Source organism: Brassica napus, chromosome A4 (genome assembly GCF_020379485.1).
Source record: "Brassica napus cultivar Da-Ae chromosome A4, Da-Ae, whole genome shotgun sequence".
NCBI classification, from domain to species: Eukaryota; Viridiplantae; Streptophyta; class Magnoliopsida; order Brassicales; family Brassicaceae; genus Brassica; species Brassica napus.
Window position 1 is genome coordinate 4,721,802 of NC_063437.1, and position 24,203 is coordinate 4,746,004.

Here is a 24,203-nt window from a genome sequence, read left to right on the forward strand (position 1 = left end):
AGAACAAAGGGAGAGAAGATGCACTCTCTAAAGACTAGTTGCGTTGGGCAAGTATTTGCTCTAGCTAAGCCTCACGACTCTGTAGGAAAGAGAACTCGTAATCGTATCCCCAAAGAGGAGAGAAAGACTCTGGTCGAATCTTTCATTAAAAAGTATAAAAGTCATAATCTTTTTTTCTTAATCCACTTTACCTATTGTAATTGTTTGATTATATTTTAAACAGGCATCAAAGCTTAAACAATGAGAGGTTTCCTTCACTTAGCCTCACACACAAGGAGGTTGGTGGGTCTTTCTACACCATTAGGGAGATTGTCAGAGAGATTATCCAAGAAAATAGAGTCCTTGGTACTACTGACTTGATTCTTCAAGGCAAGGGCGATGACGACCGTTCGCAAGATCAAACTCTGTCAAGTTCTTTACTGATGGATCCTGTGCCTCCTTTATCTTTGTCCCCAGTGGGATTCCATTCTCCATCAGGTCAAAGTCATAATGTCTCTAAAGAAAACGGAGGATCTGATGTATTGAAGGACAGGGAAGTGAACGCGTATCAACTTTCTGAAGATGGCATAGGGCTGCTCACACACGAGCTAGTGGGCTCTAATGACATATCCAGGGCTCAGTTTGCAGGATCCTGCAGTGAAGAGAATGATGCCAAGCTGCATGATAGAATGCAGACAGTATGTGACAGTTTTGTCTCCAAACCTCAGGATGAAGAACTCGAGGTGGAGAAGGAAGACATAGCATATGAGGAAACACCTTTCATTGAATCAAATGGCACAAAACTTGTCAACAATGACGATACAGTGAATGATGATGAAGCAGCTTTGACCGAAAGGGTTAGCATGACAAAGAATACATTAGGCACAATTGGTTTGCCAGCAGAAGCAGTTGTTGTTGAGACATTTCCAATAACATCTGCGACTTCTTTAACAATGGATGCACAGCCTAGTGAGGTGGCTAGAGTCTGTGAGGTTGAGAAAGTAACTGAGGCAAAGGTGGAAAGTGATAGCAGCACTGAAACTTCTGTTGATCTTGGAGATGTACCTGAAGAAGTAGAGACAGAAGTCATTGGTGTTCAAATGCCAAATCAAATCTCTGTCTCTACGGAAAAGAAAGTTGAAGAGAAAACTGTAAATCCTGCTTCAGTAGATGTTGAATCTGCTGATACTACAGGGACGACGGTGGCTGCTGATGCTGTGATTAGCAGCATTCATGAGACTAAGAACTTAAGTAATGGAAGTTTGACAACTGAACGGACAACGCCAACATCTGTCACTGAGGTAAGCTTTGTCAACTATCTGTTTGTTTTTATACATTCTATTTGCATCCTGGAGCTAAGTAGTCGTCATGGTGTCCAATGCAAGAAAAATTGTTTGTGTTGAGCAGCAGGTTATCATTGTTAGTTGCATGACTTATTTATGAACATCTCCTAATTCTTCATGTTTAAGTTTTAGGATAAAGTATTTCAGTAGTGTGTGTGTGACAGAAGAACGTTGATGATGGAATACTTAAGACTGTGAGAGGATTAGGGTGAAACTGCATATATTCAAAGTTATTAGTTGATTGCTCATAGAAAACTGTGTTTAACGATGAAACCTTTGCAACCTTTTGAATTGTGTAACAGTCTGGAAGTTTAAAGAAGGACACAGCTAGGAGTGAAGTCACAAGTGTGGAGAAGGCGACTGTTGGAAAAGGGAAACTCGATGCTTCAGATAGTTCCAACTCCACTACAAGAAATATGGCTATTGGTAGCAGTTCACGGTAGCACGAATTCTCAAACTGCTACCAAAAATGGTGTAATCCGATACCCATCTTTTTCATAGCGTTAGTTCCTCGCTAGCGATAAATTTAATCCAGGAAAAAATTAACAAAAAATACAGTAAAACAGAGTAAAGTGTTGTCGCGATGCAAAAGACTTGGGTTTAGTTTTAACCTTTTCCGCCTCTCCTTCACTCTTCACATAGAAACCATCGAAGAAAAAAAATGATTGGGAAGCCCAATCTCTCCGATTTTTGATCGATCTTCGTGTCTGAACGGTGTTGTTTTCGCCAGCGGTCAGATTCCCGGTGAACCCATATTCGATTTTGTCTGTAATTCCTTTGATTTATCTGATTTCTCAGATGAATTCCTTTGATTTGTTTCAGCTTTTACAATTTCGAGTTCACCGAAGATTAGGAGGAGAGAAGTCAGGTTACAGAATCACGAGAAGTCAGGTGGTAATCAATTCCGTTTTGCATTTGATATCGTCATGGGCGAACACGATTGTTCCTTTCTCGACTGAAGCTTTGAGTGTTCCTTTCTCTTCTCTTTTGCTTTGCAGGTTTTAGGTTTTGATTGTTCCTTTCTCGAGTGAAGCTAGTGGAGTTGAAATCCGAAGGATCTTATTGATCAGGTGATTCTTTTTCAGCCAAATAGAAGTCGTTTCTTGTTGATCATTTTGAATGACTGAAGAGGATGTATCTGATTGAATCGTTGATTGTTTATGTGTTCCTCTGTGAATGTCATTGTGTCTGTTTGGTGTATGTTTGACATAATCTTATGGCTTTGTTTGATTTTGTTGGTCTATCGGTTAGAAACTTAGAACATAAAATGGTCGAAAAGTCATGGGTTCATCTAAACAGGTAAGGAAAAACAATATATATTATAGGAACTGAATTTTTGTGTGTGATTAAGAGTGTTGAAATTATGCTTTCATGTGTCTAAACCGAAGAGCTGATCCTGGTTATGAGAGTGGTGCGTGGGAATTTGTGAGGTGTGTTGGTGCAGATTTGCGAGAGTCTGAGTTGATCATTTGCCCATGTATTGATTGTCGCAACGTAGCTCGTCACTCAGCCAGTGTTATTGTGGATCATCTAGTAACAAGAGGAATGGATTTGAGTTACAAGATGAGGGAGGATTGGTATCACCATGGAGAAGTAATGTCAGGGACTGACAGTAGAAGCAATGGAAGTGAGAAGAGGAATGAGATTTTAGGGTTATACCAAGCAGCTGCCTTTGTTGATGAAGAGTTTCTTAGGCATGGTGACTTAAGTGAGGTTGCTGAAGGTGAAGATAAGGCAGAAGATGAGTTTCTTGCTAAGCTAGCCGATGCAGAAACACCTCTGTATCCAAGTTGTGCTAACCACAGCAAGCTCTCTGCAATTGTTTCACTCTTTAGGATAAAGACACAGAGTGGTTGGTCTGATAGAAGCTTCGATCTGCTGCTTGAGACTTTGCCACAGATGCTACCCGAGGATAATGTCTTGCACACGTCCTTGTACGAAGTGAAGAGGTTTTTGAGATCTTTTGATATGGGTTATGAGAAGATACACGCCTGTGTGAATGACTGCTGTCTATTCAGAAAGGAGTTTGAGAAGCTAGACAAATGTCCGAAATGCAATGCTTCAAGATGGAAGATTAACTTGCGCACAGGTGATGTGAAGAAAGGTATTCCACAGAAAGTTCTAAGGTATTTTCCCATAATCCCACGGCTGAAGAGGATGTTCAGGTCAGAGGACATGTCAAAGGACTTGAGGTGGCATTTTACTAATAAGAGCACTGATGGAAAAAGCAGACATCCGGTTGATTCTGTTACTTGGAATCAAATGAATGACAGATACCCTTCATTTGCCGCTGAAGAAAGAAATCTTCGGCTTGGGCTGTCCACAGATGGGTTCAATCCTTTCAACATGAAGAATGTGAACTACAGCTGTTGGCCTGTTTTGCTTGTCATTTACAACATGTCACCTGAAAAGTGTATGAAGGAGGAGAACATCATGTTGTCGTTGCTGATTCCTGGTCCAAGCCAACCTGGTAACAATATTGATGTGTACTTAGAACCGCTTATAGAGGATCTAAACCACCTGTGGGAAAAAGGAGAGTCAACGTATGATGCAGTCAACCACACCACTTTCACATTAAGAGCTATGCTTCTCTGGACTATTCAGGATTTTCCAGCATATGGGAATCTTGCAGGCTGCAAAGTAAAGGGCAAAATGGGTTGTCCTGTGTGTGGAAAAAACACAGACAGTATGTGGTTGAGTAACTGCAGGAAGCACGTTTATATGTCCCATCGGAAAGGTCTTCCTCCCACACATCCTTATAGAGGAAAGAAAGCATGGTTTGATGGGAAAGCAGAGCATGGGAAAAAGGGTAGAATTCTGAGTGGTCATAACATAAGCCATATACTTAGAAATTACAAGAATGATTTTGGAAATGTGAAAGTAATTGGTAGGAAGAGGAAGATTAATGAGACGGTTGGATCAGACTTCAATACGGATGATGAATCCAGTGATTCAGAGGAAGAGGAAGAAGCAGTTGATGAGGAAGAGCTATCTAGATGGAAGAAGCGGTCAATCTTTTTCAAGTTGCCTTATTGGGAAGTATGTTTCTAATCTGAAGATATATCAGTTTTTCTTAATTGTGCAGTCACCACCTTCCTTTGACACTATTATCTGTGTTTGTTTTGTCTAGGATCTACCAGTTAGACACAACTTAGACGTTATGCATGTGGAAAGAAATGTTGCTGCAAGCCTTATAGCTACATTGTTGCATTGTGGAAAATCAAAAGACGGTCTTAACGCGAGAAAAGATCTGGAACTGCTGGGTATTAGGAAGGATTTACATCCTCAACCCCGTGGGAAAAGAACATACCTTCCTCCCGCTCCTTGGTCTCTGTCCAGCAAAGAGAAGAAAGTATTCTGCAAGCGGCTATCGGACTTCAGAGGTCCGGATGGTTATTGCTCAAATATATCAAGGTGTGTGAAGTTAGAAGAATCTAAGATATCAGGATTGAAATCACATGATTACCATGTCTTGATGCAACAGCTTCTCCCAGTTGCTATTAGAGGTATTAACTGAGTCTTTAAACTTTCTAATAGTCAAGATTAAGATGTCCTGACTCTATCCTCAAATTATATTTTTGACAGGATTATTACCTAAAGGTGTTAGGATAGCTATTGGCCGCCTGTGTGCTTTCTTCCATCATCTCTGTCAGCGGGTAATCGATGTAGAGAAAATTACAGTATTGGAAACTGAAATTGTGGAAACCCTCTGCATGTTTGAGAGGTTTTTTCCTCCAAGTTTCTTCGATATAATGATGCATTTGGTAGTTCATCTAGCCAGGGAAGCTCGGTTATGTGGACCAGTTCATTTCCGATGGATGTACCCATTTGAGAGATACATGAAAGTGCTGAAAGACTTTGTAAGAAACCTTGCAAGACCAGAGGGTTGTATTGCTGAAGCGTATCTTGCAGAGGAATGTGTTAGGTTCTGCAGTCAGTTCTTGAAAAAAACAACAAGTTATGAGGAGAAACCTGATAGAAATACTGAGTTCGAGAGCAGCTCTATTCTTGAAGGCCGTCCAATATCTGCAGCCACTTGTCGTGTTCTTTCTGAGAAGGATATGAAGATTATACATCTTGCTGTGATTCAGAATATGGCAATCGTCGAACCTTATGTGGAGTAAGTCTTTCAAAGCTACTTGTTGTTTTTTTAGTTACTGTCGCTTGTGACTTTATAGCGTAGCTAATACATTGTTTGAATCCTTTTGAAGCATGCACCTACAGCATCTACAGGACACTAATGAAAAATGTAGACGTGATGCAACAACATTATGGAGACTTCATTCACAAAAATTTGCTTCTTGGTTAAAAGACCAGGTAATTTTCATAGTATGAGCAACAATTTAGTTTTCTGGTTTTGGCTATAGATATGTATTGACACTTAACATATTTTGTTATAGATACCTATTAGCTCAGAGAATCACGATGAGACACTGAAATGGCTGGCCTACGGTCCTCGTCTTAGCTCTAGGTCTTTCACTGGTTACATAATTAATGGTCTGCGGTTTCACACGATTTTAGTTGACAGGCAAAGTCAGAACAGTGGTGTTCTATATGAGGCAACAGCTATGTGTAGATCTAGTGCAAAAGACACTTCGCAGATGGTTGATTTGGTAACATACTATGGCAGAGTGTTGGAGATTCTGCTGATCGATTACAATACCTTTTACATTCCTGTATTTCGCTGTCAGTGGGCAAATATAGGTAACGGAGTGAAGGTTGAAGATGGCTTCACACTAGTCAACCTCAACCAAAGTCAAATGGCTTTTGCAGCTGATCCATACATCCTCGCCTCACAAGCAAAGCAAGTCTTTTACTCAAGAATAGATGAGTCATCTAGTTGGTATGTAGCTATGAGAGGTCCTACAAGAAGATACCGTGAGGAAGATGCTGAAGATGGACATGCAGATGTTGGTCCTATGCCAGCAGTAGTAGCCATGGATGCTGATGACTTGGTTGATGAATCTAGAAATGCTCGAGCTGACTGTGAAGGAATATATGTTTGAAAATGGAAAAGTTGTGATTTTTTGGATGATGGCCAGAACAGATTCCAGCCCACAATCTGATGAATTGTGTTTGTGTAATGAAATTATTTAATTTTTTGATAATGGGGAGGAATCTGTGAAGCTGTTTTTTGATGAATTGTGTTTGTGTAATGAAATTAACTATGTTTCTGATCAGTTGCTTTGAGTGTTGTTTGTTGTTGTGTTGTTTGTTGTTGATTTGCTTTGAGACTAACTAACTCTTTTATATTTCAGGTGAACTAAGATGGGGAATCGGAAGAACAAGCGTGTGAAGAAGCAAAGGACAGATGTAGAAACGGAGGTTGCGGAAGATCAATTCCTCGAAGATATAACAAACAGAGAAGTCTCAGATGAAATGGAGGCAGAAGAACATAATCAAATGAGGACAGAGGAGAATGAAATGGAGGAAGAAGCAGAGGACTTGGAGGAGAATGAAATGGAGGAAGAAGCAAATGATGATGTGCAGACTCAGACTGACACAGCTACTACATCACAGCGTAAAAGACGCCGAGGACCTACAAAGATGAAACACATTGCCAAGGATCCAACTGAAAGGCAACATGTCGACTTCACAGATATGGGGGATCCATGTGGTCCAGGTTCTGTACTGTTATCCTCCTACTTGGGTCCCTTAGTTCGTGAACATGTTCCGGTGATCATTGATAACTGGAGACAAGTCAGTGAAGAAATCAAGACTGTGCTCTGGAAATCTATTGAGGTAATAAGAAAAAAATTTACATTTAACTACGATCCATTTTACTTGTATTTGAATGTGTCTCATTGCTGACTACAGATGAGGTTTGACATGGACGAAGACTTTAAAAAGGCTGCTGTGTTTAAGCAGATGGGATGTTTGTGGAGAGCATCCAAATCACGTCTGGTAACATCTGTTAGAAAAGCTCCAACCATTAAAGGTAGGATGAGCTTGCAACCGAACAATGTTTCTACAGCTGAATGGCGTAAATTTGTCAAAGAGAAGACCAGTCAGGCCTTTAAGGTTGTCAGCGACTCTTACAAAGAAAGAAGACAGAATCAGATTCCTCACACCTGCGGCCGTAAGGGAATGGTGAGGCTGAGAGAAGATTTGGTAAAGTCAAGTGAAGATCCATCAAAAGTGTCGAGGCTCCGAGTTTGGGTGAAATCACGAACAAAGAAGGATGGTACTCCTGTCAATGTTAATGCAGCTGAAAAGATTGTAAGTTTTCATATTGATTTTAAGAAGTTGGATCTGCTGGTTGCTGCTTTGTAATTATTGAAATTTTAATGTGTTTCCAGAGAAAGGCATCAGAGATCGAACTTGAGGGTCATGCCGATTCAACGACAACAAATCCAAAGAACGATATGCTATCTCAGATACTGGGACCTGATCAACCTGGACGGTTGCGAGCGATGGGCAGAGGCATTAGCATGACCAAATTGAATTGTTTACAGGTTAAGGACAACTATATCGCTGCAATGGAACAAAAACAGGTCTCTCTGCAGGAACAGGTTAATGATTTACAGAAGGCCCTTCGCCGAATGAATAATCAGGGTCCTGCAACTGATGTCAGTGAAAACTCCTATAACAAGGTATGAATTTAATTAATCTGGCTTACTCTGTCTATAAAATTGTATAGTTGCATTTCATTGACATTGCTTGTACTTCATGTAGAGTGTAAATAATACCAGATCACTTCCCAAGTGTTATCTGGTTGACTGGGCTTCTGTCGATGAGAAAGTTGCTGAGGGACGGGTCGTTTCAGCTGAAGCTGATGAGTTAGTTAATGGGGTTCCTTTAGGGCCTCACGCTGTGAAGGTTTTGGTTGAAACTGCAATAAAAGCAGACACTTTTTTATGGCGACCTGCACATAATATGTTTACTATGGAGGATGCAGTTGGCGAAATGATTGCATGGCATTCTGATCACTGTATTGTTGCAACAGCAGGTCTCATTCCAGAAGACAATGCTCCTACAGTTAAGTTTCTTCTCTCTCTGTTCCTAAGTATGATTTTCCTCTATACCTGAGTATGATTTTGAGTCATTTTTGTTCGATGTCTTTGTTGTGTTTGGCAGAGCCCTTTCACAAGTTCAGTTAACAAATGCAAGCTCATGGACTATATACAGAAGGAGGAAGTGGTTGCTTTAGGCCGATGGCAGACTAAAGAACCAAAATCATTGGTGAATGGACTTCCTCTTGGTCCTAATGCAGTAAAAGTGTTTGTCGATGAGGTACTAAACCCAACGGCATTCATATGGAGGCCTACTGTAGGAAAGACAAATATGGAGGATTTTCTGAACTGTTATGTAGCATGGCCTGCAAATTGCGTTGTGTTTGAGCCGGATATAACAGATTCTCCACGTCGTCAACAATCAGATTCTAAAGCAGTGAGTTCATCTTCTAAGAATCAGAAGTCTCCATTAACTCCACCAGCTCCTAAGAAACCATTTACTCCTGCATCTCCTCTTCGCAGATCTGAGGTACAACTATATTGTTGAATTGTTTGATTCATTTTTGCTTTCTGTGATGCTTGAATTTTGGCTTCGTTTTTGCTTTCTGTGATTGCAGCGTAACAAATTCAAGCCAAATCAAAAAATCCAGCTGCTGGATCTGTCTGGAAACAAGGTGATCGTCGCTGAAGGACGTTGGTCTTCGAGTAATCCTGAGCATCTTGTCCACTTTCAGCCTTTGGGGCTTGGTGCTTGTAGAGTCTTTGTGGATGTTGTGAAGGTGAAAGATGCATCTGTGTGGAGGACTTCATCTGAGATTGAGTATATGGAAGATGCACTTGGAAGCACTCTTGCTTGGCCAGAGGATAAAATTATAACGGTGAGAGTTTTGTTTATTTTTTTGTTCTTTCTCACTTGGAAGCACTCTTGCATAAATGTGAACCGAAGGTTATGTCTTACTTTTCAGGTTTGACAAAAGAGCAGAAGGAACCATGCAACTATTTAAGTTCTTGTTGACATAAATGACTTGGTGTTTGCTGTTTCAGAACATGGCTTTTGTTTTTCAATTACTCGGTGTTTCTCTTTTTTTCATGTGTCGGATGGATTGAAATGTTTGTATGGTTTGAATGATTTACTTAAGTTAAGACTTTATGTTATTGTGTTTGATCCATTTTATCATTTCAGTTTTACAAAGGCCCAATAAGATAAATGTCCATATCTAGTTTACAAAGAACAAATCACTATTCTCGGTTTAGGGCAAGGATAGGGGTTAGGATTCTCATGTTTTTGTTAGTGATTAGGTTTAGAGATTTCTTTTAAGGTTTATTCTAATCATAGTTTTGAGGTCGTTTTAAAGAAACTATAACACACATTAAGACAAAATTATATGTTAATCACAAAATACATGATGTAGTTCCCTTTCCACATTATCTTTCTTGTGAAAGGGTTAGCATATGTAGTGTTTAGTTTGAGGGTTAGGGTATATTGGTGTAGTTAAAGTGTTTAGTGGTTTATATATTTAGAAATTGATGTCTAAAGTTAGATTTATATTTTAGAATCATGATTATATTTTTTACAAATTTTAGATAATTTTAAAAATATTTATAAATAACCAGAAACATAATTTCTCTTCTTTTTTTAATAGCCATCGATTGATATCTCAGATCAAAGGCCCATAATCCACCATCCATCAGCTATCCTCGTTCTCTCTTCCTATTGGTTGATTATTTTAAGGCAAGGATCATAATCTTGTCCGTTCGTAAATGTTAATCTAACGGTTCAGAATTGTTTTTTCTTTTATCTCCTTCCTTCTCTCTCAGAACGTACGCCCACCGCAAACTAGGTTAGAGAGTTATCTCAAACCACCACAAATCTCTTTGTGACACCACGAGCCCACCTCGACCCACCACTAATCACTGTCTACCCATCACGATTCCATCTCAAACAACCATGATTCTCTCTTAAGCGACCACGATTTCTCTCTCTGGGTTTCCATCGAACTCATCCATATCAAAAGGTCTGCGCCCTCTAAAGTCTAAACCCTAGATTTATTTCATCTGTATGATTATTATATATTTCTCTAATTAAAAAGGTAACAACTCTTACAGATCCTTATAGATTCGAACCCTCACAGATCTGGGTTGGGAACTTCTTCAAAGGTCAGAGATACTCGATTTCCATTTATTCTTCTTCAAATATCATCTTCGATTTATTATTTCTTCTTCGAATAAGTTTTCATTTTCAGTTTAGATATTCATATTCAAATATCTATTAAAGTTCTAACTTGTGTTAACTTTACAGTCTAGAAACTATAATGGAAGGAAGGAAGAGCATCGTATGTGCACTGCCGGCATCTGGAGTGAGACCACAACTACTCCAAAAACAAAAACCACAACAAGAAGCACTCAACAGAGAACAAGAACGAGGACAGTCCTCGGGAGGAAATGATGTGGAGGAGATAACCAGAACAGAGTTCAGAACCTCTCTTGGCTACTTGACACGCATTGAGGAACCTGAAGAAGACATCGACCCAATGTTCAGAAACTCATCTCTTTTCAGACGCCCACCACAAGCACAAGGACAGTCCTCGCGAACCAAGTCTGGCCGTCATTACTAATTGTTGTTTATGTATGTTGTTTATGTCTGTTGTTTATGTATGTGTTTTTTTGCTATATGATGAATCAATTGTCAGCACATTATAGTGCTTTTTGCATATTTCTAGTCTGGTTACAATTACTAAAATTTCTATTTTTTAATTTTCTTTTTTTACAATATTTTCCAATTCTATATCCCATAAAAAAAAATAGTAAATCAAACCGAAAAATGTGTCAATATAGAAAATATTAGCTATTCAGTATTACCTATGAAAATAAACGTTATAGCACAAGTAAAACGCTGTATTATAATATTCAATGGCACAAAAAAATTGCTATTAAATGTTCAAAAATCCAAAACAAACTGAGTTACAAAAAGGTATTCCATGACAAAAAACAAATGTCATAACAAAATATTTTATGGCACACGAAAAGTGCCACATAAAATATTTAAATAGCGAAAAGAAATCGCTATAAATAGGTATAATATAACACAGGGCCAACGCTATAATATCTGTATATTGTTACAGCACGCGAAAAACGCTACGCTAGGGGGGGGGTCTATTATAGCTGCGGCTATCACGGCGTTCTTCGAAACGCTATGAAAACGATATGATAGCATTTTTCGGGTGCTATTAATACCGATATTTCTTGTAGTGCTCTCAGAAAGGAAACATTGCACCACTAAACAGAATCAAACCGTGAGTTTATGCTGTGAGATTGTTGGTATTTGTGTTTGGTTCTCCAGAGGTTTCACATGCCTTACCTTTCTGTAATCTTTTTCTTTAATGTGCAGTGAATCGTGGAAAGGGCAGTATAATGTGGGAGGAGGACATGAGACAAATCCGCTTTTGGCAGCTCTGAAATCTTTTTTGACAGCCTTTGTGAAGTTTTGGTCCGAGTGATAATATACTATTGTAGAGCTATGGTTTTAGTAGCGAGAAAGTTGGTAAGGTTAAGATGATATATATGGTTTGAAATGTGTTGTGTTGAATGTTATGGGTTGAATCATATGAAATGTAGTTTATTCAGATTTTACATTTCAAGGCACAACGAACCTAAAAATATCATGATGGGTTCCCAATTCTAAAGAACATGGAGTTTCAACCAATCTTGGCCTACATGCCAAGAGTGGGGTTCAAAAGCCTGGTCACAAGGTCAATTTTCCTGATGACCGTGAAGAAGGCAGCAATGGTGATCTTTTGGAGTAGCTATCGATGAACTTCTTGTAGCGACCAAAGTCAACGTGAAGCAGCATATCAAGATCCTGGTGCCCAACTGCAGTGGTGATCAACCATTACAAGCTGAGACATAGAAACAATCTTGCTTTCTCTTTGCTTTGTCGTTTGTTTTGATTGATGATGATAAGAACACATGGCACAGTTACAAGAGAGCATGGAGTTGAGAGAAGACATAAGGGACAGCTATCCTTTCTATCTAAAAGTGAAATAAACTTAATGCTTTCATTTTTCTTTTTCAACTTAGAATGATTACAAAGATGATAAGATACTATGCTCTAAATGTTTGCATTACAAACTCCTCAACACACAAAAAAAGACGATTCTCTTCACGTTCTTATGATGCCAAAAGACTCGCCCTCTCACACTAGGCCTTGTTCACCCGAATCTTCTGTCCTTCCAGCAACTGAGAGTTTGTTTAAACACAATCCACAATGAAACAAACACACAACAACTAAAAATGAAACAAATGAGGCAAAAACTTACAGAGTTGTTAAGAGCCACAATGGCAGCTTCGACATCTTCATCAGAAGAAAACGTAACAAACCCAAACCCAGTGGATTTGGAAGTACCAGGCACTCTCGAAACCTTAGCACTCAAAACTTTCTCTTTCTCAGAAAACAAACTCTCAAGCATCTCTTTAGTAACACTCTTTGCTAGAGATTCCCTACATACACTTTGTAAGGACTATCCACAAAAGCTGATTCTTCAGACTGAAGCAGTGACAAATCAGGAGAGGACGATGATGATAATTCTATAGGCTTCTCAGTGATATTAACCTTCACCTCACGTCCTTCAATGGTCTAAGAAATAAACAAAGCTTGAGTCATTTTTCTTACAAGAACTTAAAAGAGAAGAAGAAGACTCACAGTGCCGTTCAACTTGTCAATGACAGCATTGGCATTTTCAACTGTCTTCATTGTAGCGAAACCAAACCTACGGCTTCTTCCTGAGTACTTATCATACATCACCTAAAGCACAAATCTTTTATGATGAAACTAAATGATGATGATGAAGGAGAAGAGGATGTAAGTAGGAAACAAGAACCTGGACTTGTTCAACGGCGCCGTGTTCTTCGACGATTTGTGTGAGCTGCTCGTTAGTGACTGTTCTTGGTATGTTTCCGATGTAGACGCGTCTTGAGGATTCTGCGCTAGGGTCCAAAGCGGGTTTTTCTTCCGTATCCGTCTCCATCGTTGCGTGAGGGATGAGTCTCATCCTTGGAAGGGAGACGGAGATGGGTTTGGTGAGGGAAGGAAAGGCTTTGACTCTGAGAGCGAATGCATTGCTTTGTGGCTGCAAAGAGGTGAAGGATTCGGACTGGAAAGAGAAGAGTGTCGGTTTGATTGAAACGACAGCTGTTAGGAAAGTAGCCATTGTCGGAGAAGGAAGGAGATAATGCGGGAGGAGAAGAAGAAGGTGTTGTCTTGTGTTGTGTTGTGTTGTGTTGTGTTGTGCTATCAAGACAACATTATCCATAAGCCGTTCTCTCACTTCTTCAATCTCCTTTAGACAATTGGGCCTAATCGAGCGTTTCATATTTGGGCTTTACTGAAGTCACTTTGTCCACTTTTAGGCTGTCCCCGGCCCATGAGTTATTCCGGAGACGGTTTAGGCAGGTTAATCTAAATAGCAATGGGATTTGTGATACACTATCATTTACCAATTAGCACAAATGCTCCATAATCTGTCTATCATTTAGCATACATGTTCTTCAATCTCTCTATAACCACCAAATTCAAATCAAGTCCAAAGGTGGGTAGAATTCTCCCAAAAAAACAAGTTCTAAAGAGTAAGTTCAATAATGGAACTTTATATGGTATTGGTTTTTATTGTCACTAGGTATATTGTAAGTAACAGCCCGGCTCTGATTGTTGGATACAACCTATATCCATCATTTTCTTTTCAGGAATCTATTTCTAACTATGTCTTCAAACTCAAATTTGAAATGAATCAATACACACATGAGACCTGAGTCATGATTTTACAACTAGTTGTGTTCTATTAGTATGTTTCAAGCATAAAATCTATATTGTATAGTGTTAACCCGAAGTTGAATTCAGGATCTCAAATTTTATAGGAGTTTTTGTTAACAAATACATAACTTGCTAGATATGAAAAAAACTGAGAACACCTAACACAATATAGAACATGAAAAGAAATACAAAATAGAACTCCACATCATCCTAAAAACCGAAGAAAAAACTTTTAGTAACACCAATCCATACATAAATCACTCTATTTAACCTTTTGGATAAAACAAGCACTAAAAAAATTATTTACATCATTTTTCTGATATTTTTACAAATAAAACTTAATTAAATAATCATTGTAAATATTTCTTTGAAAGCTATTTACGGTACACTTCTCTGCGTAGAAATTTAACATCATGCGTAGAAACTCAATAACTATTGAATCTCTGGATTCTTGCAAAATTTATAGCGACTCGATTATCTACAACTAATGAACATCCATTTTTCTGCTGGTAGTTTCATTATGTGCGACGGTTGTGCGTTTGGAATTCGATAAGTTTGGAGGAAACTAGTAAATGAAATCTCAATCCAAAATTCCTTCGGAATAAAAACAAATTACACTACCTATTCATTTTAAATGTAAATATTAGCAATACACTAGGCATAGGCGGATCAGTTTTTTTTAGTTTTCAAATTTTCGGGTTCAGTTTGATAAATTCCATTTGGTTTTTATCTATGTTCAGATAGAATTTAGTTAATAATATTTCCGGCTCATTCATAATTTATAACTCTATTTAAGACTTATTTTCCATCCAAACTCATTTAAGGAGTGGTTAATTTTTTGAATATTTTTAGATATTATATAAAGTAAACATAGAATTGAGTATTTGAGGCATATGTGTAGGTTTTGAACACTTAATTTGGATACTAAGTCAAATTTTACGTAATTTTTTGGATTTTTCGAATCATTTAGATTTGTGGGTTATTCGTTCTGGTTCAATTAATAACACTTCAAGTTCGGATATATTTTTCACCATTTACGTGATATTCAGATATTTTTATCACTCGAATCAGATACGGATTAGAGTTTTCAATTCGGTTCCGATTCATATCTTGAGTTTCAAAAAAATTTTGGCCTATAAGATATCAAAATCTATTAATTAATAATATCAGTGTTTATATAATATCTGTAACTTTATAATTGATTGATAATATCAGTGTTTTATATAATATCTATAACTTTATAATTGATTGTGTGATATACATTTTGATAAGAGAGATTACATATTAATATTTGATTTGATCATTATAATGCATATTCACAATTTTCAGATAAAATTGAAATAGATAATGTATTCAAACCCATCCATTAATATAGTGTTAATGGTGAGTTGTTCGAGTTTATGGTAGGTAGACCTATGAAACCAAGAAGCCTACCCCAAATGTGGTAAAATCAGAGCGTATATTGTATGCTTATTCTTGTTAAGCAGAAACCAATGAACTTCTGTATTATAACGTTACAGAAGAGAAAGGAACAAAAACCAGACATAGCTGGAAGGGGAACTTGCCCCCAAATCTTGAAACATAATGGGAAGTGAACAAAAGCTTTGTGGTGACAAAAGTCTTTCTACTGCAATGAAATAAGTTAAGTGGTTGCCAAAACCAACTCCACTACTTAGAATCGAGCACCATTTCCTTTCAAAGCTCTCCCTACTCTTTACTTTTTGGCTTTTTGCTTCTTCCTATCCAAAGATGTTAAACCTGCACCTAATCCGGCAGGAGCCGCCACGTTCGTTGTTTTCCCGTTTTCAGAGCTTTCTTTCTTCTTCTCTTGTACCTTTGCCTCTCCATTTTCTCCACTTTTCTTAGAAGAAGAATCTGCGGTTCCTGCATTTGCATTGATCAGTTGAGAGATCTGTGGTGGCACTTGAACACCACTATGGGGACGAACCAGTAGCCCCTTGGCTGCTGCTTTCTTCCTAACTTCGGCTGCAGCACGAGCCGCTCTTTCATCAAAACCTCTGCCCCGTGGTTGAGCCTCCCCGAGGACAGCTGTGTTTAGTGCATTAGACCTCTCTGCCGCTGCTGCGTTTTGGAACGCCTGCATCAGGTCTGGACGTGCCTATTGGATATCAATCAGGAAACCGATGTCATTAATTAGTTTTAGCGTAAATACGAGAAAAATCAAAACTACAAATGAGATACCTTCAAGAGATCGATAGCCTTTTGCGTGTTGGCCGCAGTGGCTGCCAGTCCTTTCTGCTTCTGTGCAGTTTTCTGATGAAAAACCCAAACCAGAAATATGGAAAACATAAAGACAATGTATACTAAATAACGAGGTCGTACTCGGTTATTATTGTTGCACAAACCTGAACCTCACGCATCTCAAAAGTCTTAATCCAGTTTTGAGAGTCTTTTGTCCTGGAATCATCCTCTCCCAATTGTTTGACAAGTATATCATAGGTTTTCTTCTCATGCTGACCAAAAACAAAACAGTTGCTTCAAAAGATGAGTCAAATAAAATAGAGGATTCAAAAGCCTTATAGAAGTTTGTAATACCTGGTGTGAGAGCTTGAATAAACCCATACTGTTGCACGCAATAGCAAGAGCGTGGTAGCATACTGCAGTTTGAATGTGTTCAGGGCCAAGAAGTCTCTCATTTTTCTTCAAAGCGTCTTGAAGATAACGCAGAGCTGTGTCCATTTTGCCCAAGTCTTGATACATCATGGCAACATTTATAAATGTGGCTGCAACATCTGGGTGATCAGGCCCAGATGAGAGACCAAGTAATAGCAAGGCACGGCCCATGTTCTGTAGAGCAAGCTCTGTCTGGTTCAGCCCATGGTAGAAAAGAGCCATATTGCCATAGCTGCAGTGCAGATACCCCACCACGTAAGTACCATATAACAAACCAGAGAAAAAAAAAGAGGCGCATTGCAAGCCATTCAACTGAAGTCCTGCTTCTAATGAATTGAGGGAGCGGAACAACATTCACTTTAATTATATTCAGTAGCAGGATGTCTCGCCCATTAAGTCAAATGATGAAAGTTCAACAGTTTCAACATTGGAACAAGTTACAGTAATAAAAGAAAAATAGTTGATACCTGTGGGCAGTATCAGGATGGTCCAAACCGAGGCATCGCTCATTTATGATTAGTTCCTTGTGTTGCTGCATTATGGCCCCGGCCATATCTCCTGCATGGTACAAAACCATGGCTAGGTATCTGAAAAGCAAATGAAGACCAGAAAAACTTAGGGTCACTAAAGCGGAAAACCATAGATAACAAGTAGCATAAAACAAAACCCGAATAGATGATTAATGGAGCATCAGGCAGTCTAAGGCTTACCTGCAGCAGTTTGAAACTTCCCTGTGCATTGGTCCAGTAACCTGGAAATCAGATGAACATGTGCAGCAGTTTTAGTGTAAAAATATTTAGTCTTATATCAGATGCAAAAACAGACCACTTACCTGTTGAAGAATTGAAAACGCCTCTGAAAAGAACGTGTAGGATTCACTAAGCATGCCCTACAAGAGATTAATCATTTTAATAAGACAAAGACAAACAGAGTAATACGTGGAAATTAAAACAACTAATTTGAAAAAGCATTGCTACCTCAGCCAGTTGCAGCTTTCCCATCTCGATGAGATTTTTAGCCTCAGAGCATATAGGGACAGAGTGCTTGACAACAGGTCGAAGATCCAATACATCTGTCGCATCAAAAGGCGAGGAGGCCTCAAAGTCGTATTTGCGAGCAGCAACACTGATGCCAACCTGTTAACATAAAAAACCAAAAACAATTGATTACAATTACTAACTGGCATTGGTAACTAAAGTCTGAACTGAAGGAAGAAGATATGTGTCTTCTCTACTTACCTTCTGGCAAAGGTTGCGGAGAACGTGTACTTTTTTAGCTGTAGTTCTTGACAGCTCGGGCATCTCAAACTGAAAATAGGCTCACGTTGGTTCAGGTGCTTATAGTAGGTGAAACAAATGTAACTGACTCATGATTAACTTGATTATAACTATTATACCTCATACTTGGCTTTGGCAAATTCCTGAATCTCAGACCATAGCATGTTGGAATCAACCATCATATACGATGAAAGAGTCTTCCTTGCAGAAGCCTTGCCATTCCCCCTTCCTTGACTCTTCTTGGTGATCGATTGGTCCTGTCCAAATTCAAAGGTCAGTATAGATATTTAATCAAAGAACTGAAATAGCAAAATTCAAGAACAAACAAGGAACTATAGATAGTTAGACTCTGATAGTGTACACAAACCTTCTTTTGATTTTTAGTGTTGGTGCTAGCTTTTCCCGCAGCAACATTTCCGAAGAAACAATTGAGGAAATGTGAGACTGCTGCACCGATATCGTGATCCTCTATATCTCTTAGAATGTTCTGAATAACCATGTAAAAACTTTAATTAAGGAGCTTGTCCACTGAAACCAAAACTCTTGTTCAACCATGTATATTGTCGTACGAATTTAACAGTCTTTATAACACTACCTTGAGAATGTGCTTGGCGGATCTGATGGTAATTTCATTCAGGCAAAGATCCCACAAATGAGGCAAATGCTTCACTCCATTAGCAATCTGGTCACGTACATCCATTGTTAATAAAGTCAACCATGTAGATATATCTTATAAAATGATAATGCATATGAAAAACTTACTCTTCCGATGTAACGAACGTTAACACCATGAGAATGGAGCGCTTCAGTCAGAGTCTGACCATCCATTGGGGAAACTTCAAGAGTGCAAAGATCTTCTATGAACTTTGGAAGTACCACATCCACAAGGTATGAGCTAACTTTCTTCACATTTTCTTCATCAGAAGAAATCTCCTGGTTGACCACAAAAAGTTAAAAGTCAAATCAGTTAAACAAACATTAAGACATAGTTTTAAGACAAAGCACCTATAAGCAACATAGCGTACCTCTTGTGTGCCACCTAATTTGAAGTCAGTGAAAACATTAGGGTTAAATGATATTTCTTCACATAGTTTGGAAATTTCGGCTGCATAATCGGCGGTGGTATTTTGCTTTTCTGTAACAGTTTTCTGCGGATAAAACATAGATATCAGCAATTATAGTTTCATTCAATTGAAATACAGCTATTCTCAGACATTTCTATCTAGCATTAGGAAGCAAGGGTGGGGAAAAAATCTCAACGCACAAGAATAAAGGAATGAACCACCGAGTTCAAATGTATTGTCTATAAATATAAATGTAGCTATTTTCATCATTGTTCCAGAGGCCAATCCGACATGGTATTTTGGCAGTCAGCTTTTTCACTGACAAACACTCAAGGAGGAAAGCACATACCTCAGAAGTCAAAGCTCCGTTTTCCTCTCCATGGATCGATTCATCACCAGTTTTAGAAGTATCAGCACTTGCATCAGAAGGTTCGGAAACAATATCCGTCCCTTCATCAGTCTTGGTGTTACATTTTGATTTCTCCAGAGCTTCCGCCTTCATCATGAACATAGATTAATCAATACCTTGCACAGCAATACTAATGTATCGAAGGAATAATGAATATGTACCTGGCAAAATGATGTGATCAATTCTGGTCTTAGGACACAAAAACGTGACTCTGGACCCGTGTAATTGGCATCACGAGGCGTGACTCTCATCAAGTCCAAAAGGTAATGTCTGTTATCACTCCCAACAATCCCCTTGCACTCTACTGGTGCAGCTAGCTTGAAGACATTCTCAGAAGCATCAATAACAGCATGTTCCTTAATGTGAAGACGCTTTGCTGCCTCTAACACCTGAAGAATATATTTTACAAATAGATCAGTACTAGAACTATCACATCAATGCTTACAAAATCCAACGTCGAGAGAGAGCAAATCCAATTACCTTAGCATGAAAATCTTCATTCCAGCAGATTTTCTTGCCATTATCAACTGAACCATACAAAAGCGCATCTGATTTATCCCCTTGAAGGATGCCTGGTAGAACACTCTAGAACATACATGAAACACATTGCAAGCTATTAAATTTCGTACAATCTCAATTTAAAGGACTTATTAGTTTCAGTATAAGTACAAACCTGAGCAACAACTCTATGACCTCTGTAATCAATAATGGCCATTGCCAGATTATACAACCCCGAGACATCTGCTTCTTGATATAACTTTGTGCCTTTCAAGTCGTTGTTTGCAGAGGCATACGTTGCCTGCTCACTTTCAATAAGAGGCGCCTCATTACAGCTGTTAAGCTCTGCATTGTGTTCTCCATCGCATGTTTTGTCTTCGCATGGGACCTTTTCAGACGAAGACACTTTCTCAGTCACTGAAACATCATTTGATGGACGTTTCTTGGATAGCTGTTCAATGTCGGCATCAACAGCAAAACTGAAAAAGATATTGTTGTGCACATACCTACAGTAGATGAACAAAAACAAGTATTAAAAATTGAGACGCTGATGCAAAACTACAAACATCTAAAATCTAAACGCTTAAGTCATTTCTCCATGGTTAAGATCATTTAACTAGCAAAATTTCATCCCAACAAAACATACAGCTAACCATAGAGAATTAGTGATATAGGACATAGGATTAACACTGACATGTGCAGACACTCTGGATCAGTTGGATTTATGGGTGGTATACATCGGCTGATTACACCAATTGCTCCATTAAGCGCCGCATCGACGAAGTCAGAAGACACTTTGTAAAGAGCCCTGTCACGTAAGATCCTGCAAAGAAAGAAATATCTAGTATGAAGAAATCTAGAAAAAGGAACGGAATTTCAAAAGAAAAAAATTTATGTTACCAAAAAAAATCACAGTAGTAAAATATCAGATGTACCTCTCCTGAGGCGTACTGTGAGGGAACTCCCTGCAAGATTGCAACTCTTCGTTCCAATCTCTTTGCATACCGATCAGCTCACTACCATAGGAAATGGTCAGTGCTTCTTCTGCTCTCGCTGCGTCGCGCTTGTGATCTGAGCAAAGATACGAGAGCCTATGGTGAGAAATAATAGCAATGAATCTTAAAACTTATCTTCTTATAGATAAGTAGATGTGAGCAGAAGCGCATGTTCTATATATAAAACAGAAAATGAAAAAGCAGTCGATAAACTAGCAACAATTTGGAGAACAAACTACTTTTTTTTTAGTCAACGGAGAACAAACTACTAATATATGAATTCAAATTAATTAGTTTGACAAAAAAAATACCCAACGAATATCCTATAATATGACTTGCCCTTAAGATGCAGCCACAAAGAGACGCAGACAAGAAAGAGACTTCAAGGATCTATTACATATAAGGAAACTAAGGTCAAGTCAAAGCTTTCTTTTAAATCACAATTAGTGCTGGGTGTCACGTCAATATCTCAGAACTATAATCAGTGCTTACAACAGGAAATGTGTAGAACGTCCTCTAAAAGAACCAGTAGAAAGGACAGAGACAAGCTACTAAAACCAAATTACTGCGCAGCACACAAAAGCATACTGTAATAAACAAGTTCCGTATTTGCAAAGTTGATACGGACTCAAATGCTATTAAAGTCAAAACTCACCGGGAACAGGAAATGGTCTTAGCCATGAGTGTGGTGGCAGAAGCGATTGAACATTCTCAAAAGGATGTGCAGAGGCTTTCTTTTCCATGACCTCGCGGAAAGCTTTGTAGTCAAAGTAAAAAAAAAATAGAAGATAATTAATAAATTGAATGATAACTATCAAGTCAGTAATAGATAAACTAAGAAAAATTACATATACACTGGTTCTGACCTTTTTTAAACTTAGAGCTAAGTTTTTGCAATAATCCAATGAGAGTGGCTGTCTCGAACCCAGATTTACTTGGTTTTGGATCGAGAATATTCCCTGAGCTAGAGTTAACGTAAAACGCCTTTGTGGTACCGGTGATGCAGTATTTGTTACCTTCCAGCGTCACAACATCCAAATAGATCAAATCTCCTACAAGCCTGTAACAAACAAACTCAACATTGTTAATAGCAGCTGATTTAATAATACGTTAAGAGCAGCTGATTTATACCTTCTGTGGCTTGGAGGAGGGTTGAACGATGAGAAGACAATGCTGTCCACACACTTAATCTCTTCCGATGGAGAACTGACCAACTTATTGAGAGAGGCGGGCACATCTTCCATGAAACCAAGACAATCAAGCTCCGGGACGTTTGGTTTGTCTGTTTCAGACATGGGGACATAAATAAATCTGGAAAGCGAAAGAACTCTATAAAGATTGAAGATTCAAATGTGAAACCTCCAGGATTCTGAGCTTTGTTCGCTGCAGCAGCATCATACTTCAAGGCAAGCGTTGTTGACAAGGAAGAGTGGAGCGTCGAGAGCGAAAGGAGATCTCTAGCTCGGTGAACGTGAGCCCTGATAGACCTATCATCGTACAACGCTGTGGATAGAAAGAAAGAAAGAAATTAGGGTCAATTACCAACAACTAGTTACAACCTAAAGAAAGAGAATCCTTATTATCATACCGGGAATCATTTCTAAGGAGCAACCACCAGTGGTGATGTCAGCAACTTCAGAGATCTCATTGTAATCTTCAAGATGGTGAGTCTCCCCATCCTTACTGCGGAGCGACAAGTCGTAGCAGGTGAAGTAACAGGTCTCTGGGGCATCAAGAAGGAACTGCCTTATATCCATCACTGAGTCTCCAGGGTTCAACTGATTTTAAAAAAAAAAAAAATTGAACATACTCAATAACTCATACCAGATTAATACTATAGAAGAAATACATAGAGAAATAAATTGATTTTCTAAGACAGAACAGAACATAGTATAGTATAGAAAAGGTAAAAGAAAGAAACTTTTTGAACTCACTTGAAGCTCCATTTTAGCGCCACTCTGTGTCTTGACAGAAACAGGATAGAGACGAAGTTCACCTGTGAAAGCAAATCAAATCATATTTATATTAAAAAAATGAAGATAAAAAATAAATAGGATTCTTCCAAGAAAAGACATAAAGAGCAAACCTTGCTTGGGTTGCTCATCGTTACTCGCTACTTGCGATTCACTTTCGTCTTCCTTAGGAACCGGAGGAGGAACTTCATTGGTTTCAGGCACGGCAGCTTCAACAGCATCGTTGGCGGCTCCATTGTCGGGAGCAAGTGCAGGCGCTGGAGCAGCAGGAGCATCGGGTTGAAGAGCAGAGTCAGTGGGGTTGGGAGAAGAGCTCTGAGCCGCTCTCTTGGCCTTCGATTTGTTCGACTTCCCAGCCATTTCACCTAACAAGATACAGTGAATTAGCACCACAGATTAAGATTAATAACCAATTGAATTGGATGTTATCATTCAATTGATGGAATAAACTAGGAACAGAATCAGAAAGTGAGAAAAAGTCGACGGCGATAGATGTAAATAAGCAATAGACTAAGGTTACAGAGGATCTGGAAGGTGAGAATTACCTTGACGGAGGCGACGACGGAGAGAGCGGCGGAGAAGGAAAGAGATGAGGTTTAAGGAGGGTTGTTGAACTGAATGAAAGAAAGAAGTGGCGGCTGATGATTTCCTCTGACTCTAGTACTAGTAGCAGTAGTAGGAGACGCACACAAACCAATCACTCTCTTTGGGCTTTATTTATTGGGCCTTTTATGGGCCTTTTTAAGTAGTACGTACTTAATTAGCAAAATCATCTCCAATTAGGTAAAGTTAAGATTTCCCACATTAATAATCATTAATCACTGACCTAAACATATTTTACCGCTATGACAAACCTATGTGGGTAGGCACAAACTAAGGGGTTTTGTCGCGTGTCTGTTACAGTCTGTAAAGCTTTTGTCTTTTGACATAAAAGTCCGTAAAGCTTTTAACATAAAAGTCTCTTTTCCACGTGTAACAAATACGGGTATCTCTTGCTTTAGGGAAAATCTCATAAAAAGTAGGAGTGTTAAATTTAGGGGGTGTTATTGAATTAAGAATTCAATGTAACTGTAGTTAGGAGTCTTTCAGTGGATTTGATTGGATTCTTTACAAGATAAAGATGAATTTTAGTGGAGTTTACTGTAATTCAAATGGAAAAAAAAAATTCAGCTCCAAACGTTTAAGTTCTAATGGATTCAATGCAAGGCAAGTAGATTTCATTGTAATTCATTGCTATTGAATTTTTGATTTTTAAAACTACCCAAGTTTCAG

The 24,203-nt window shown here is 38.7% G+C and overlaps 3 protein-coding genes and 1 pseudogene across 7 annotated transcripts; 2 read left to right on the forward strand and 2 right to left on the reverse strand.

Moving 5' to 3' along the window:
* Positions 1 to 12,414, forward strand: LOC106445674. Its single transcript, XM_013887269.2, has 5 exons — positions 1 to 152; positions 224 to 1,280; positions 1,625 to 1,721; positions 11,526 to 11,568; positions 11,664 to 12,414. Exons 1-5 carry the CDS (start codon positions 19 to 21, stop codon positions 11,770 to 11,772), a joined length of 1,440 nt encoding a protein of 479 aa, XP_013742723.1. The 5' UTR covers positions 1 to 18; the 3' UTR covers positions 11,773 to 12,414.
* On the forward strand, positions 1,440 to 9,444 carry LOC106440203. 5 transcript variants are annotated; one of them, XR_007339203.1, is made up of 8 exons: positions 1,465 to 2,054; positions 2,145 to 2,213; positions 2,321 to 4,361; positions 4,453 to 4,828; positions 4,908 to 5,442; positions 5,534 to 5,647; positions 8,992 to 9,153; positions 9,241 to 9,444. XR_007339203.1 is itself a non-coding variant. In XM_048778029.1 (5 exons), exons 1-5 carry the CDS (start codon positions 2,694 to 2,696, stop codon positions 9,050 to 9,052), a joined length of 2,754 nt encoding a protein of 917 aa, XP_048633986.1. In that variant the 5' UTR covers positions 1,463 to 2,693; the 3' UTR covers positions 9,053 to 9,444. The 5 variants fall into 5 exon arrangements, 1 of the variants encoding a protein (XP_048633986.1); XR_007339204.1 differs by lacking the exons at positions 4,453 to 4,828; positions 4,908 to 5,442; positions 5,534 to 5,647 and adding exons at positions 6,581 to 7,064; positions 7,140 to 7,541; positions 7,622 to 7,915; positions 7,998 to 8,804 and having other exon boundaries at positions 1,440 to 2,213; positions 2,321 to 2,392; positions 8,893 to 9,444; XR_007339201.1 differs by having other exon boundaries at positions 1,465 to 2,213.
* Positions 12,312 to 14,809, reverse strand: LOC106449365 (annotated as a pseudogene).
* A 712-nt stretch (positions 14,810 to 15,521) lies between these two features.
* LOC106448070 (clustered mitochondria protein) lies at positions 15,522 to 23,636 on the reverse strand. The gene is made up of 28 exons (XM_048778030.1): positions 23,477 to 23,636; positions 23,045 to 23,296; positions 22,893 to 22,954; positions 22,547 to 22,736; positions 22,318 to 22,461; positions 22,090 to 22,240; positions 21,825 to 22,018; positions 21,614 to 21,715; positions 20,899 to 21,034; positions 20,658 to 20,786; positions 20,139 to 20,469; positions 19,946 to 20,050; positions 19,627 to 19,854; positions 19,406 to 19,552; positions 19,018 to 19,140; positions 18,755 to 18,925; positions 18,588 to 18,674; positions 18,360 to 18,479; positions 18,112 to 18,249; positions 17,954 to 18,022; positions 17,693 to 17,851; positions 17,548 to 17,604; positions 17,426 to 17,466; positions 17,183 to 17,302; positions 16,638 to 16,947; positions 16,448 to 16,555; positions 16,284 to 16,355; positions 15,522 to 16,200 (listed from the first exon to the last, which is right to left on the reverse strand). Exons 2-28 carry the CDS (start codon positions 23,289 to 23,291, stop codon positions 15,796 to 15,798), a joined length of 4,146 nt encoding a protein of 1,381 aa, XP_048633987.1. The 5' UTR covers positions 23,292 to 23,296; positions 23,477 to 23,636; the 3' UTR covers positions 15,522 to 15,795.
* Positions 23,637 to 24,203: the final 567 nt, after the last annotated feature.

Excerpts from the sequence above, each read along its gene's own strand:
- LOC106445674 (XM_013887269.2), top strand. The coding sequence starts at position 19 with ATGCACTCTCTAAAGACTAGTTGCGTTGGGCAAGTATTTGCTCTAGCT. Across the intron at positions 153-223 it reads GTCGAATCTTTCATTAAAAA|GCATCAAAGCTTAAACAATG; the intron begins GTATAAAAGTCA and ends TATTTTAAACAG. Across the intron at positions 1,722-11,525 it reads CGATGCTTCAGATAGTTCCA|GCTCTCAGAAAGGAAACATT; the intron begins ACTCCACTACAA and ends ATTTCTTGTAGT.
- LOC106440203 (XM_048778029.1), top strand. The coding sequence starts at position 2,694 with ATGTGTCTAAACCGAAGAGCTGATCCTGGTTATGAGAGTGGTGCGTGG. Across the intron at positions 4,829-4,907 it reads TCTCCCAGTTGCTATTAGAG|GATTATTACCTAAAGGTGTT; the intron begins GTATTAACTGAG and ends TATTTTTGACAG. Across the intron at positions 5,443-5,533 it reads ATCGTCGAACCTTATGTGGA|CATGCACCTACAGCATCTAC; the intron begins GTAAGTCTTTCA and ends ATCCTTTTGAAG.
- LOC106448070 (XM_048778030.1), bottom strand. The coding sequence starts at position 23,291 with ATGGCTGGGAAGTCGAACAAATCGAAGGCCAAGAGAGCGGCTCAGAGC. Across the intron at positions 17,605-17,692 it reads GAAAGCTGCAACTGGCTGAG|GGCATGCTTAGTGAATCCTA; the intron begins GTAGCAATGCTT and ends AATCTCTTGTAG. Across the intron at positions 17,303-17,425 it reads GAAGTTTCAAACTGCTGCAG|ATACCTAGCCATGGTTTTGT; the intron begins GTAAGCCTTAGA and ends TTTGCTTTTCAG.